The sequence below is a fragment of the Protopterus annectens genome, chromosome 1.part2 (assembly GCF_019279795.1).
Source record: "Protopterus annectens isolate FY-2018-M chromosome 1.part2, PAN1.0, whole genome shotgun sequence".
Classification (NCBI taxonomy): Eukaryota; Metazoa; Chordata; order Ceratodontiformes; family Protopteridae; genus Protopterus; species Protopterus annectens.
Window position 1 is genome coordinate 1,082,927,225 of NC_056727.1, and position 14,918 is coordinate 1,082,942,142.

The 14,918-nt window shown below is 42.6% G+C and overlaps 1 protein-coding gene across 1 annotated transcript in view; it reads left to right on the plus strand.

The window, feature by feature from the left end:
* The window catches only part of LOC122792239 (discoidin, CUB and LCCL domain-containing protein 1-like), a 1,730,428-nt gene extending 1,716,918 nt beyond the window's left edge, over positions 1–13,510 (plus strand). The window contains exon 15 of the mRNA XM_044059988.1: positions 12,641–13,510. Within this exon, the coding sequence (XP_043915923.1) occupies positions 12,641–13,122 (482 nt within the window). The 3' untranslated portion in view covers positions 13,123–13,510. The remainder of the gene's footprint in view (positions 1–12,640) is intronic.
* The last annotated feature ends 1,408 nt before the right edge of the window (positions 13,511–14,918 follow it).

A 14,918-nucleotide genomic window follows, 5' to 3' on the forward strand; every position in this document is an offset into this window, starting at 1 on the left:
TTCCGAATCTACACTGGTGGATATTTGCATAGCAGTCCTGTAGTCTCTAATCATATTTTTCTTAGGGGACAGACTTTATTAAAGAAGGTAGAGTGATATGTCATAAATTTGCAGCTAGGGGTTATTCCAACAAATTAGTTAGAAGCAAATTTGATGAAGTGAAAGGAATTAGGGACAATTCTGGAGGTCCCCCTAAGAAAAATATGATTAGAGACTACAGGACTGCTATGCAAATATCCACCAGTGTAGATTCGGAAGCCGTTAAACAGATTATTAAAACCAATTGGAAAATACTGAAGAGCAGTGAAGAAGTACAAAAAGCAGTTGGAGACAGTCCATGCTTTGTGTACAAAAAAGGAAAGAGTTTTAACAACTTTTTCCAAAGTAAACTTAATGTTAGGTCTTCTAGCATAACAGGTAGGATGGAGAAGTGTTTTGCATGCAGTCTTTGTGACTTAATTTATGAAGGAGTAACAGAAATTGTCATTAACAATGTTAAGATGTATATAAACAATGTTTATACTTGTAAATCAAAATGTGTTGTATATCTAATTATATGTCAGTCTTGTGATGCATGCTGTGTTGGTCGTACCAGCAGGGAGTTCTATAAGAGAATGTATGAGCACAAAAGAGCTGTGGAGACTGGCAATGAAACCAATGCTTTGGGCAAACATTATAAAATGGGGGGGTTGTAAAACTGATTTTAAATTTGTGGTTTTGGGAAATATTGCTGACTATGAGATAAATTTGAATGCAGATGATGAGCTTGGATGGATGGAATACACTTGGCAAGTGAAGCTGAATGCTTGTTATCCCCCTGGGCTTAATAACAGACAGGATTTTGTAGCCTATTTGAAAAGGAAAGGGTTAAGACATTGAATTTAAAAATGTCATGTGATGAAAAGTTTTAGTATTTAATGAATGAAGTGTAAATTTTTAATTCAGTCTGATGAAGTCTTGTGTATGGAAAGACGAAAGCGCTTACTGAATTGTGGTATTAAAGTATCAGTTTTGTTTATCACTGAGTTTTGTTATTTTTAGTTTTTGGTTATTTGGTTTAAATGTTTTTAGTTGATCCTTTTTTCTTGCACTAACTGATGTCTGAAAAGATTAATTGTCTCGCCTGTGGAAAGCAGATCCCACACTGAGACTTCCATGCTTACTGCGTCCCTTATTAAGGCCCAGACCACGATGTCCCCTGTTGCCAGATCTGTGCCCTCTTTAATGCGAAAACCATTCGCTGTAGAGCTCTTTTGGTAGACAGTTATTTTCATGTTCCATCTTCGCATTCTGATATGGCATCCATCAGACAACAATCTTTGGACATTCTGAAAAAACGTAGAGATAAAGATAGAGATAGACCACAAAAGGCTAAGCCTTCCAACGATGCTACCACTAAGCAGGTCATCGGTTCTCTGGAATTCAGTGAGGCGCTTTTGGAGCCCCTGATGCCCAGTTCGGTAACTACGCAGGCCTCTACCGAGACCCTTTCAGAGTCCAGTATGCCGCAGAAATCTTCATCATCCAAGCTTTTGGCTGTCTCTGCCTCGGTTGGGTCTGGAGCCGTTACGCAGGCATCCACTTCCGAGGAGGCCTTTCGCACTACCGAATCTAGACAAAAACTGGCTTCTTCTCTCCTGACTACTGATTCTCTCAGGCCTAGAAGCCAGGCCACTCCTAGGAAATCTGCCTCTAGCCACCATCTTGCTACTGCTCCACCACCCCAAGCACAAATGCTGAAAATGGCGGAGGATCTCATCTCCCTTATCCAGGGTAGTCAGGCCACAATTTCTAAAAGGAAGAGGTACCCTTCTCCAGAAATTATGACAAAAGAGTATTCTGAGGAATCTGACTATTCAGTTTTTCAAGAGGAACAGCATCCCTTAACTGCTTATGAGGATTCTGACGCAGAGGAATCCATCCCTTCTGCCTCCCCTCCAGAGGACCTTTCCTTTGCGGAAACCCTTCACTCCCTCAGGGAACATTTCCAGTGGGAATCCCAGGACTTCCCACAGTCTAAGAAAAGACTTAGAGAGTTTCTGGACCTGCCTCAGCACAGACTCCTGGCCATCTCCCCATTTTAGAAGTGGTGGATGATGTTTTCCACATATCCAGCTTAGCCCCTGACACCCTCCCTCCTGCTCCCAGTAAACCTGACAGGTACTACAGAGTACCAGATTCTCACAAATACCTGTACAGAAGTCCTGCTACAGACCCAGAGGTCATTGCACAGGGATATAAAGGAGCTACGAGTAGTTCTGCCAAAAATCCTCTTCCTTCTGATAAGGATTGGAGAGCACTGGACAGATGGGGTAAAAAAGAATACACCTCTGCAACCTTGGCTATTAGAGTGCTCAGTTGTCAGTTTCATATGTTAAAATATCAACAACACACTTTGGAACTATTAAAACAGAAAATTGTTACTTTTCTTGACTGTTCCAATTCAAAAGAGTTAGCAGAGTTACTGCACTCTGCTTGTCAAGTGGCCAAACACTCATTAAAATGTGGATATGATGCCCTAGAAGCATCTAGCAGGGTAGTAGTGACAGGATCTGTTATTAGGAGACATGCATGGCTGAAGGAACAACCTCTCCCTGATCTTGTCAAGTCTAAACTTATTGATGCACCCCTAGATAAGGGGCGTTTGTTTGGGGAAAAAGCAGAAGAGGTGCTTAAAAAGATGGAAAACAAAGCAAAATCTTTGCAGGCAGTAAAAGGTTTCTTTCAGGTACAACCCTCCAGGTTCAGTAGGAACTTTCCCTCTAAGCAGTAGGCCTTCCCTGCACCTAGCAGACAGGGCCAAGGTAAGCCCCGCAGGGACAGACCATCCAGGCCCCTATCCCAGGGCCAGTAGAGAAGCAAACAATGGACCACTTCCGTCTCTAAGGCAGGGAGTTCTAAGTCAGCCTTTTATGGCAAACACTCACAATGACTCCCCCTCTTCCCTCTGCCCTCCCTTCACTCATCAAAAACTAGGAGGAAGGATTTCCCTCTTCAAAGAAAATTGGCTTTCTGTAACAAAGGACCAGTGGGTCTTAAAGATAATTTTTCAGGGATACAAATTCTCATTCAGCTAACTCCCAATTCCAAGAAGGTACCTGCACTTACCTCCAAATCAGTGAGCAGAGGCATTGAAACAGGTACAACCTCTCATATCCCAGGGGGCAGTGGAACCTGTCCCCTCAGATCAAACAGGCAAAGGCTTTTATTCCAGAGTATGCCTTGTTCCCAGAAAAGAGGGCACTTGGCGCCCCATCCTGGCTCTATCCTTTCTGAGAACCTCCCTTGTGGTCCCCAAATTCAAAATGCTAACTTTGCAGCAGCTGCTGCCTATGCTAACAAAAAATGCCTAGCTAGTGACCCTAGACCTAAAAGATGCCTACTTCCACATCCCCATCAGGGAATCATGCAGGAAATTCCTGCGCTTCAGAGCAGGCTCACAACACTTTCAGTTCTCTGCGTTGCCCTTTGGCTTATCTACTGCACCTAGAGTATTCACCAAATGCTTGGACCCAGCCATAGCATTCTGCAGACAAAGAAATATACAAATTTACTCTTACCTGGATGACTGCCTCATTCAGGAAGAAAAGCTGCTCCAAGACCCTCCCTTTGTCAAATCACTCCTAACTTCCCTAGCGTTCACCATCAACGAGAAGAAATCAAAGCAAAACCCCACCAGGAAGATCATTTTCTTGGGAGCTCTGCTAGACACAGCATCCCAAATGACCTTTCTATCCCCAGAAATCTATCTAATTTACCCAGCTGGCTTCCAGAAGTCACCTCACCGTGAGGAAGTTCTTGCAAGCCCTGGGATACATGGCATCTTGCATCCTTCTCATTCCCCTGGCCAGGCTTCACATGAGAAAACTTCAGTGGTATCTAAAGAACCTTTGGTGCTAGCACTCTCAGTCCCCAGACACCTCTCTCCCTCTGATCCCATGTGTAAGGGCCGAGTTTCTCTGGTGGGCAGAGACCTGTACCAGGAACAAGGGTCTTCCCTTCATCCTCTGCCCTACCAGCCAGACCATCACCACTGACGCCTCAGACATTGCTTGGGGCGCTCACCTAGCAGGCAGGTGCACCCAAGGTCTTTGGGATGCCCAGCAACTTTACTTGCACATCAGTCAGATAGAAATGATGGCAGTACAAAAGGCTCTGATATCTTTCAAACCCCATCTCAGGACGGGTTCTTCTTATAAAAACAGACAACAGTAATGTGGTATATCAACAAACGGGGGGGGGGGGCAGTCTTACCCCCTGTGCAGGTTAGCCATCTGTCTCTGGATTACAATCACCTCCATGGATCCGCACCTAATTGCCTAATATCTACCAGGGGTCAACAACACCCTGGCAGACCACCTAAGCAGAAACTTACTGAACCCCCACGAATGGCAGCTCAGCAGGGAAATCTTTCTGCAAACCACTCAGGAGGGGGACTCCAGAAGTGGATCTCTTTGCCTGGCATCTCAACCACCAGCCGAAAAAGTTCTGTACCAGGGAGTATCACCTCCTAGAGTGGAAGGTGGGTGCCTTGACTTTCCCCTGGAACTCCCTCTTTGTGTACACCTTCCCTCCTCTGCCCTTTATTCCCAAGGTACTGATCAAAGTATGGGAGGAGAGACCAAAGGCTATCCTCATTGCTCCAGACTGGCCCAAACAGCATTGGTACCCCTTACTGCATAGCCTGACCTTACAGCCCCCCAAGCAGCTTCCCCTGATTTCAGACCTCTTGACCCGGGGGAGATGCTGCACCCAGACTTACAGACTCTCAATCTCTCAGCATGGCTTATACCTTAAAAGCTAACAAGGAGTCCCTGTTAAGCAAACAGGTCCTAGACATCATCACAGAGGCCAGAAGGCCCAGCACCAGAAAATCATATGCAGGAAAATGGAAATGATTCTGCTCCTGGAGCCAGTCCAAAGGGGCCAGTACCTCCCATCCTTCCATCCCTCTTATCTTGGATTACCTAGCCGAGTTGCTCAATAGTGGCCTCTCTTTCTCTTCTATTAAAATCCATGTCTCAGCCATTTCTACCCTTTTCAATTCACACCCACCCCTCTTCTCTCATCCTTTGATTATGCAATTCCTCAGAGGGGAATCTAATATCAGACCTCCCAGAAGGGCTCCCACGCCACCCTGGGACCTGAATTATGTTCTAGAAAAACTAACCTTACCTCCTTTCTAACCTGCTGCTTCTACAGAATTGAAATACCTTTTCTGGAAGACTGCTTTCCTACTAGCTATCACCTCAGCCAGAAGGGTATCAGAGCTTCAGGCTCTCATGGCTGTTGAGCCCTTCATCATTTTTCATGCAGACAGGGTCTCCCTGAGGACTAACCCCTCCTTTATGCCTAAGGTGGTATCTGATGTGACCCTCAACCAGGCCATACACCTACCCACCTTCTTTCCCAACCCTCAAAACAAGGGGAAAGAATTCTACATTTGCTAGACATGCACAGACAACTCAGATACTATCTGGGCCATACTAAACCTTTCAGAAAAACAGACCAACTAAGTGTCAGCTTCGCCCCTGGGTCAGAGGGAAAGCCCATTTCCAAATGGATATCACACTGTATCCATTTTTGCTACAGACTACATGGGAACCCCCCCCCCAAGTCTATCCGTACCCATTCCACTAGAGCAGCCTCCACTTCCTCAGCCCTCCTCAGAGGAGTCCCCACCAGGGACATCTTGGAAGCTGCCACCTGGACCTCTGTTCATACTTTTACAAAGCATTACCACCTATCTCTTTTTTCTAAGTCTAGGGCAGGGTTTGCCTCTGCAGTTCTGCAGGGTTTGCTGACCCATGCCTAGGACTCTAACCTTTCCTTTCACCCTTCTCCTCAGCTTTGGGAATCCTTCCAGAGGTGATGACTGCAACAGTGAAACATGAAGAACATAGTACAGTTGTGTACACTTACCATAAATGTAGATGTTCAAGTGTAATCACTGTTGCAGTCCTGGTTTCCCTCTCTCCATCCCCCATATAGCATCTTTCCCTAGTGGGACATAAGCTTCCCAAGGTGGTTTTTGGCCACCAGGACCACCTTTCCTTATTTCTTTGTGCTTCCGATGGTTAGGGCAAGAAAAACTGATGTAATGATGTCAGCTGCCTTGCTTTATAGCACTGATGACCTGACATCAGGCGATTGCAGCCGACGCAAAAAAACATTGACTCTGCGGACTGACCAAGGGCTACCACAGCAGGGATAACCCACAGGTGATGACTACAACAGTGAATACACTCTAACATCTACATTTATGGTAAGTGTACACAACTGTACTATCTTTCCACCAGACAAGCAGTTAACCATTACTCTTTCCTTGCTCAGCCTGGTAAGAGGCACATGTGTACGTTTTACAACAGAGTCACCTTTAACATGAATGTTTGGTTGGGTCAATGCCTGCTTTACGGGCGCAGCATCTGTGACTTTGGGACTCTGTGCTATGGAAGCCAGGAAAAAGTACAGAGCTAACTCAAAAAACAAGCCACTCTGGTCAAATCACAAAATCAGTAGGCTGTATAACAAATGAAAGACAATCATGACAAAAATTAGGAGGTGTAGCACCCAGCAGGATAAAAGCATTCTCATCAAACTAAACAAATAACTCAGAGGACAAATAAAGTCTACCAAAGCCAAATTTGAGGTAAATTTGGCCTCCCAGGCCAAGGACAACCACAAAGCATTCTTTAGCTATGTCCACAACCTCAAAGGCAATACACAATTGTGTGCAGAGCTCGTTGTAAATGGAGCCATCTATACTGAGCCAGAAGATATAGCAAACCTCCTGGCTGATAAATTCAGCTCCAACTTTGCCCCTCTCTCCCCCTCAACCTTCCCTCAGGAAATACCATCAAATATAACTCCCCCTACTATCACTAGGAAACAGGTCCTTAATGGTCTCTCTAAGAGCAAGAACACTGCATCAATGGGCCCAGGCAATATCCCAGGATTCCTTCTAAATAGCATGAAACATGACCTATTAGTGCCTCTGGAATTACTATTTAACTGTACCCTCCAAACAGGCTTTGTGAATGGAGAACAGCAACAGTCATCCCTCTGCACAAAGGTGGGCCATCTACAGACCCTGTAAACTACAGAACCATAAGTTTCACTAGTCTTATGCGTAAAGCCATGGAAAGAATTATCATGGAAATGATCCATACAGATATTGTAAACCTCCAGTCACTAGACCAACCCAGTTTGGTTTTGTCAAGGGCAGATCATGCCTACTCAACCTGGTGGACTTCTTTGAGAAGGTAACCAAAGCAATGGATGAGAGAAAATGGTTCACACTGCCTCCTTTGACCTGGCCAAGTCATTTGACACAATACCCCACTCTGGCATTGTTGACAAACTCAGGAGGTTAGGAATAAACTCATATGTCACCCGGTGGATAGTCAACTGGCTCACAGACAGGACCCAGGAAGTTAGAACTGGGGAATCCACCTCTACAAAGAAGCAAATCACAAGTGGGGTCCCTCAGGGATCAGACCCTGGACCGCTCCTTTTTGGCATTTACTTCTCTGAAGTCAAGGCCAGTGCCAGTGGTCTCTGGATGACTAAGTTTGCAGATGATTGCAAATTAGGAGCTGTCATTGAATCCCTCACTGACACAAATGTTTTCCAGGAGGGTCTGATGCAGACAAACAACTGGTGTCAGAACCATGGACTAAAACTAGATGCCAAGAAATACATAATAGTATCCATTGGGAAGTCATCCACCCCTGGTAATTATCATATTGACAACACACCTCTTAGAGATGACCCAGTAGTTAGGGGACTTTGGGACATACATAGTAATCTAGCCTTTGACCATCATGTGTCTACAGTGGTGAGGAAATCATTTTATGTTGTGCAACTTATAAACAAAGGTATGACATCTAAGTCCAAGAAAGTCATTGTTCCACTGTATTCGGCATCCATCAGACCTTTCATTGAGTACAGTTCGCCCCCCTTTGGTATGTACCTAACCAGGAATATCCAACAATTGGAACATCCACAGAGGTTCCTCACTAAAAGAATAAGTAAAATGTCCTATGCAGACCACCTCAAGGCCCTATCCCTGTATTCTGTCTCCTACAGGCTTTTGAGGGGAGATCTACGCGTAGCATACAGGACATTGTCAGACCCCACTCTGATGGATGTCCTGCATATCCACAAAACAAACAGCACCAGAATTATCCATTCTAAAGACTTAAACCTTGCCTTTGATATAAATTGGACCTGCTGGAAAGATAGGTATGTATCCTAGAGACTACTCCATCTATGGAACAGGCTCCCCATCTATGTGAAGCAAAGTTCCTTCCTAACCCAATTCAAGTGCAGTTTGGACAGTTGGATGGGGAACAGAAACTCCATCCCTGGCTGGCACCTATGTCTCTAATGGACACAGGAAACCTGTAAATAGTTCGTCTCCCAGGCCCCTGCTTGTAAATGTTTCATCTCCCAAACCCCTGCTTACACTTAAGGATATCAGAACTCATCAGAGATTTGGGATGCATGGCTAGGTTTAAAAGGCTCTTGTAGTCATTAGCTTAGTAAACACCTATGTGAGGAATTAAGCTTAATATGCTTTTGTTATTTTATAATAAGACATAGACTGGAATATTTCAATTTTACAAGCTGCTCCGAGTGAGTATATTTGGAGATTTCCTTCTTTTCAGTTTCATCCTTCTTCTGGAGTTTAGGATAAGGGGGTATGTTTAGTCAGAGTCTTCTAGCAGTGGAGCATCCTGGACAGCCACCTATTCGCCATACAGGAGAATACAATCTTCCCTAAGTTCTGCTTGGTTCAGTAGGTCAAAACTGAGTTCCTGATGGCTGCATGCTCCCTGCTTTGGCAGGAGACATTCCCATATGCCTTTCCTCTTTTCCCAATGGAGTCTCATCTCTTAGCAAAATTCATAAAAGACCAGAAGTCACTTTTGCCAATCTCTGGTGGCCATGAACGGTGAGGTTTCAGGTTCTTAGTTTACTGGCTTTACAGAAATGTCTCTGTGTACAAGCCATAGTAGCCCCCTTCAGCTGGGATGACATCTTCAGACAGGTCTCCTCCATTAGATCTTTTCCTCCCACCAGATCTTAGAGTGGGCATTTTAGAGGAAACTGAAGTTGCTAAAAATATGCATACTGTACTGTACTGACTGGAAGACATTTTCCATCTGTGTAAAAAGGCATGCTATACTGCTTAGCTAGTCTGCAGGTTATCTTGACCTACCTCAGTCACTTGTTTGAAGAGAGTTTAGGTATTCCACAGTCAAGACATGTTTACACCTTCAAGAATGTTATGATCTTCCAGAGAGCAGAACTGTACTTCAGCAGTAACTCAGACCTTCATCCAGCTCTGAAGAAGCCTTCAGCTTTTTGCGACTTGAACTTAATGACTGACAAGATTGCCTACCCAGTATTAAGCTATCTTATGCCACATCTCTGAAGTTAATTTTATACAAGATATTTCTATTGTGGGCATTCTGCCTCTAGTCTGTCAGAACTGCAGTAACTTTATTTGCTGGGAAACCATTTGTTCTTTCACAAGTCAAGTGTTCCTGCAAAATATGTTTTCCAAGCTGTCCTTAAAGTAGACCACTGAACTCTTGTTTTCTTTCCAAGGGCAGAAATAAGCTCTTCATATCAGTAATGTGAACTACCTGCCTAAGTTCTGTCTGAAGAGAATGCATGAGTCCAGAAAGACAGACTACTTATTCAGTTTATTCCTTTTGTTCCAGATAAACTAGAGACAACTATGGATAGTAAAATCCAATCATAGTGGATTGCTAACTGCATTGTGTTTTGCTATCAGGAGCTAACTAATGATTGGGAGTTACTGCTATCAAAAGCCACCTTACCAGTGTGGCTTCTTATACACTTGTCAAAAATGTTTCTGTTGTGGACATTATGTCACAGCCACTTAGTTGGCAGTTCACAACATTCCCTAGCATTAATGCTTACTCTTTTGTATCTTAAAAAATTATGCTTGAGGGCTTAGCTCCCACTTGCCTTTTAGTCTCCTTCTAAATGTGGCCAACAAGGAATGTTTAGTTTGTACCACTTGCATCCTTTCTGCTGTCACCAAGTGCAGAGGGCCTTTAAGTTCATGTATAACAAGTATGTAGTTATCATATAAGTTGATTTATGTGAAGGATGTCTTCACTTAGGTGCCTACCACTCTTCTGATTTCCCAATATTTAGGTGGTTTCTCTACCCCACATTAACAGATGGAGTTTCCTCTAATTTGTCTTTTGGAGGTGCTTGCTTAATGCATGGCACTCTACCTCAGGAGCACAGGGAGTGGGTACTTTCCTAATGTGATGTCTGATGTCATGATATACACTAGTAGGAGGTCTGAGTGTCCCAAAACATGGTGCTACATATTTGTCACACCTGTGATGTGCTGCGGATCTCAAAAGAGGAAAGTCCAACATTTACCATCTACAGAGTACTATCTGTTGATCACTTGATATAGTGAGTACATATCTGTTACAAATAATCAGTGACTCCTTTCAACTGTTCATAACGTTTTTGTAGACCCTTATTCCCGAGTCTGGAAAGGAACCTAATTACTTCCTTTCTTGAAAAATGGGGAGAGAAATTATCCAGGAATTTGTCTAGCTGGCTTACTTTGGTAATTTTTGAGGGTTAGGCAATGTTTTTAGCTGGAGAATAGATGTATTCTAGCTGTTGACAGATGCAGGCATGAGTGGATTTACATGAATTAGACCATGTCAAATAAATATGATTACTTTCGGTGACAGAGCAGTTGGACAGGAGTTCTTCAGTAAATGTAATATTAGATTTCTTTTACAGGGAATTTAATTTGGTGCCAAAAATAATGGGTAGTGTGGTATTGGAAAACTTGGCAGACCGAGAACTAAGAGTCAGACTTGTAACTTTGGAAACCACTATGCCACACCACTGATTATCCAGGATCTGATCAGCAGAGGGTGTGCTCATAAATGTTTTGATTTCAGTGTTGTCTTACTTGTCACACATTTTGAGGACAGGGATAAGCAGCTGATTAAAAAAAAAAAAAAACATTCAAATGATAGGACTTAACACTAGGATCAGAGCTGAGAGTTCATTAATGTTCTCTGAATATCCAGGAGTGGTTATGATGAGTAGAGCATGCCTTCTGATACATTTCAACTAATTTGTCAAATCTGAAAGGAGATAAAATCACAGAAATATACATTCCCTGCAAGTGCCATGAATACAAACAATTCTGTATACAAAAATTTACTCAAACTGGATAAGTCTTTGAAAGTGGGACATTTCTATTTCCTGAATCCACAGCAGTCTCAAGAGTCTATTATTTTGAGCAAAGAAGTTGACAAATTCCATGTAATTTATTTAATTATTATTTTTGTTAATCTGGGTAATAGGACTGGGACTTTTGCCATTTTTTTAGTGGAGTCACAGGGAGGAAAGCTCCATGGACACATTAACATAAACCATATAACATGAGAAGTCAAGCAAACAACTGATTGTAGAATGAAATTGAAAGGACAGATACAAAATATAAAGGATGGAAAATATGTGAACAATAGACAATACTGTATATATTGCATCCATTTATATGTAATGATAGGAGACCATACATTTCTTTAATATTTACCTGCAAAACAGGAAGGAGCAAATAAAGAAAACGTGAAGGTGAAAATGAGAAAGACTGAGTGTGGGGAAGAAAAGAGGATAAAGTAAAAAGTAGAAGGGGTGGTTGCTTATGGGTGAGTGGATGAATGAAAGTAGATATATGAAGTTTAGGTGAATAGGAGGCATTAGAGGGGGACTGTAATATAGGAAAGAGATTAATAAGGTGAATGCCAAGTAGTAGAATGTGACCGTTGCAGAAAAGTGAGACCAGAAGGGCAGTTGAATTATAAGAATTAAGTTTACAGGGTGAATAGTAATGAGGAGGAGAAAGAGTTAGTTGAAGCTAATTAATGAGGCAGTTGTAAGACTTCAAGGGCAGAGTGAGTGTGAGTGGAAGAGAAATGATTGACTGGGCAATGCAGGAAATAAAAACATGTACTAATATGCCAGCAGTTCCGTGTAGAGGTGTATTTTAAGTTATGCCAGAAACATTTGAAATTCATGAAAAAAAACATGAGTTTGAATTCTGTTTTTCGTAGCTGTATCTTTGAACTATCTTACATAAAACGAGTGAGGCACATGGTTTCTTTTTGCAGATGGTGAAGTTGTAATCTGGCAGTTGGCTTAGATGAGTAAGGAGCTGTTAACAAGGTGTTTTCTATGGTCTAGAGGGGCAAGGGTTAATTCCCTTGGCCTCCATTGCCCAACTGTGTGACTCTGAGCAAGTCACTTAACCAGACACCATTCCCGGGCTGAGTCTGAACACGGTCGATTGAGATCACTGCTCTAACTCAGAAAAAAATTCATATAAATAAACATTATTTTTGAATGAATCCTAAGCCAAAGTATTCTTCAATGTCATTATATCTTTGCCTGTTATGTTTACATTGGTATCTGCTAAACACTCACCTTGCTGTATGCTATTGTTTCTACATGTAGTATTTACAGTAATATCTTCAGCTGTTACCTGTTTATGTTTTTGTTCTAGTCAGACTGCTTTAATCCTTCTTTCTTCTGTTTCTAAGAATCTTGCTTTGTTTTTTAGACTATGCTGAGCTAGACATCTCTCAAGTTGGATCCTGTGGCCAGAAAGTACCATCTACATTCAAGCCATCAGCTGATGAGGGTTACACAGTACCACTCATTAGCCATTATGATGTTCCTGGGAAGCATCATGAATATGCAGAACCACTTCCTTCAGAGGCAGAGTATGCAACGCCATTCGGTGAACAGCAAGTTGAGTCTACAGCTGCGGCAAGAAAATTTCATAGCCCACGATATCCACAAATTCCTGAAGAAATTAGGTCTCAATATGACTCTGTTTTCCAGGTTACAGGCATAATTTCAAGAGGTTATACAGAGGCACCTTTAGATCTCAGCTCTGGTTATGCTGAGCCACAAATAAATCAGACCACTGAAGTTAACAATGTGACTTATAGGCAGGAAAGCAATGGGTCTGCATTTGATAAAGAGACATACTCACAGCCCAAAGACTCTGTAACACATGTGTATCATGAGGTCTTGTGAAGGTGCATATTAGGAAGAAGAAGAGGAAAGCTGCTGACATTTGGTGGTGGTTGAAGAATGATTCAAATGCTGCTTATTGTTACTCTGGTTACTTAGCAACAAAAGGAGGTCTTTCCGCACGTGCAGCCAAAGGACATGTGTGTGTGTGCGTATGCAGCATCCATGTTTGTTTCCCTAGGTGGCTGCATTATTACACTCAGAAGGTGGTCCTGCAACTGTCACCATGTGCAATAACAGAAACGACCTGTATGCACATCTGTAAACAGGCTTCATTGTTGTTGGCTGCTCTGAAGGTTACTTTTTTAACGTCTGCTGTTTTACATTACAGAATACTAATGGACCATTAAAATGTCACATCACCATTAAAATATGTTTTTATATGGCTTAACTATTTTGTTTTGTCTTTCCTACATGGTTGTAACTATTCTGTGAAAAGCAACTTTGAGGCAAAAAAGCAAGATCGACATGGCATGAGTATGATGGTTAAATGCAGCATCTTATTAATTCTGGGCTGAAACAGTGACAGGTGTAAGGCTGTGTATAGCCACTAGCAGTTGTGGCTTACTCACTGAAACATGTAAATGGCGAGCACACGTTGTGCTAATTATGCTGGCATCTAAGTGAAAGCTGCATCCAAAGATGGCTACTTAGTTTTAATGACTTTTTATTTAATCGCTGAGTGAAATATAAGCCCTGACCAGAGTTATCTTTCAGGATTACATTCCACTGAGCACTTCTGACCTTTAGTCATGGCTCTAGTGTTCTGTAATTCTGTACCCACTTCAGCATTTTCCCACTTCTGTATTCATGCATGTGATAGTTACTGCTGAGAGGTAAGCTCATTTGTCTTATATTGCACACACGTTCACACATACTTGTTCCCCTCTGTCCTTTGGAAAAACGTGCAGTCTTGAGTCATGCTGTTGAAGGCAACAGCTGCAAAGGCTTGGTAGGTTATTAGCTGAAGCACTTGACTAAGGAATGGAGACATTGTTGGTGGTAAAGCTGGTGATGTCACTGTATGATGTGTAGGGGCTCATGATGGAATAACTAAGACTGATGCTGACACAACAGTAAGTGAAGTAGACAACTGAGGCAGTACTGGTAAGGCATCTACAAAACTACTACTAATCCATCAGTGCAGTTCCTTTACATGCACTATCTCCTGTGCTCTCATATTTGTTAAACTGTACCTTGACTTTAAGCCCTGGTAAAATATCCTGGAGGTTGCGGTTGAGCAGAGACATCAAGTATTTATAATGTTCTTTCCCAGTCTGTACCCTGCTTATAGCCTGCAGTGTTCCCAGCCCTGGCTAGAACAATGCTTGAAAGTAAACAAAACATTTCATCCCAAAATTTCACTGTGTATTGATTCAGTTTGGTGAATCTATTCTGTATTTGCAGAAGTCATAATATGAAGCAGGAAGTCAAAGCAGAGTCAGGCTGCAACGTATCAGAAGCTGTGCTTTTAGTCTTTTCCTAAGCAGTTTCATTATTAGATTTATATGTCTATCGCTTCATGATGTGTTGTTCTTACTTTCACATGGATTTATCATTACATTCCTGACATTTATTTTCTTTTTTTATTTATTTATCATTTGTTGACTGGGAAAGTCTGACTAGGTTCCACAGAGCCTGTTTTCAGCGGAGGCCCAGGGAGAAATGCTCCAGATGCATGTCTTTGGAATGTGGGAGGAAATAGGAGTACCCGGAGGAAATCCACGCGAACACAGGGAGAACATGCAAACTCCACACAAAATGCACCCCAGCCGAGAATCGAACCGGAGAACCTCTTG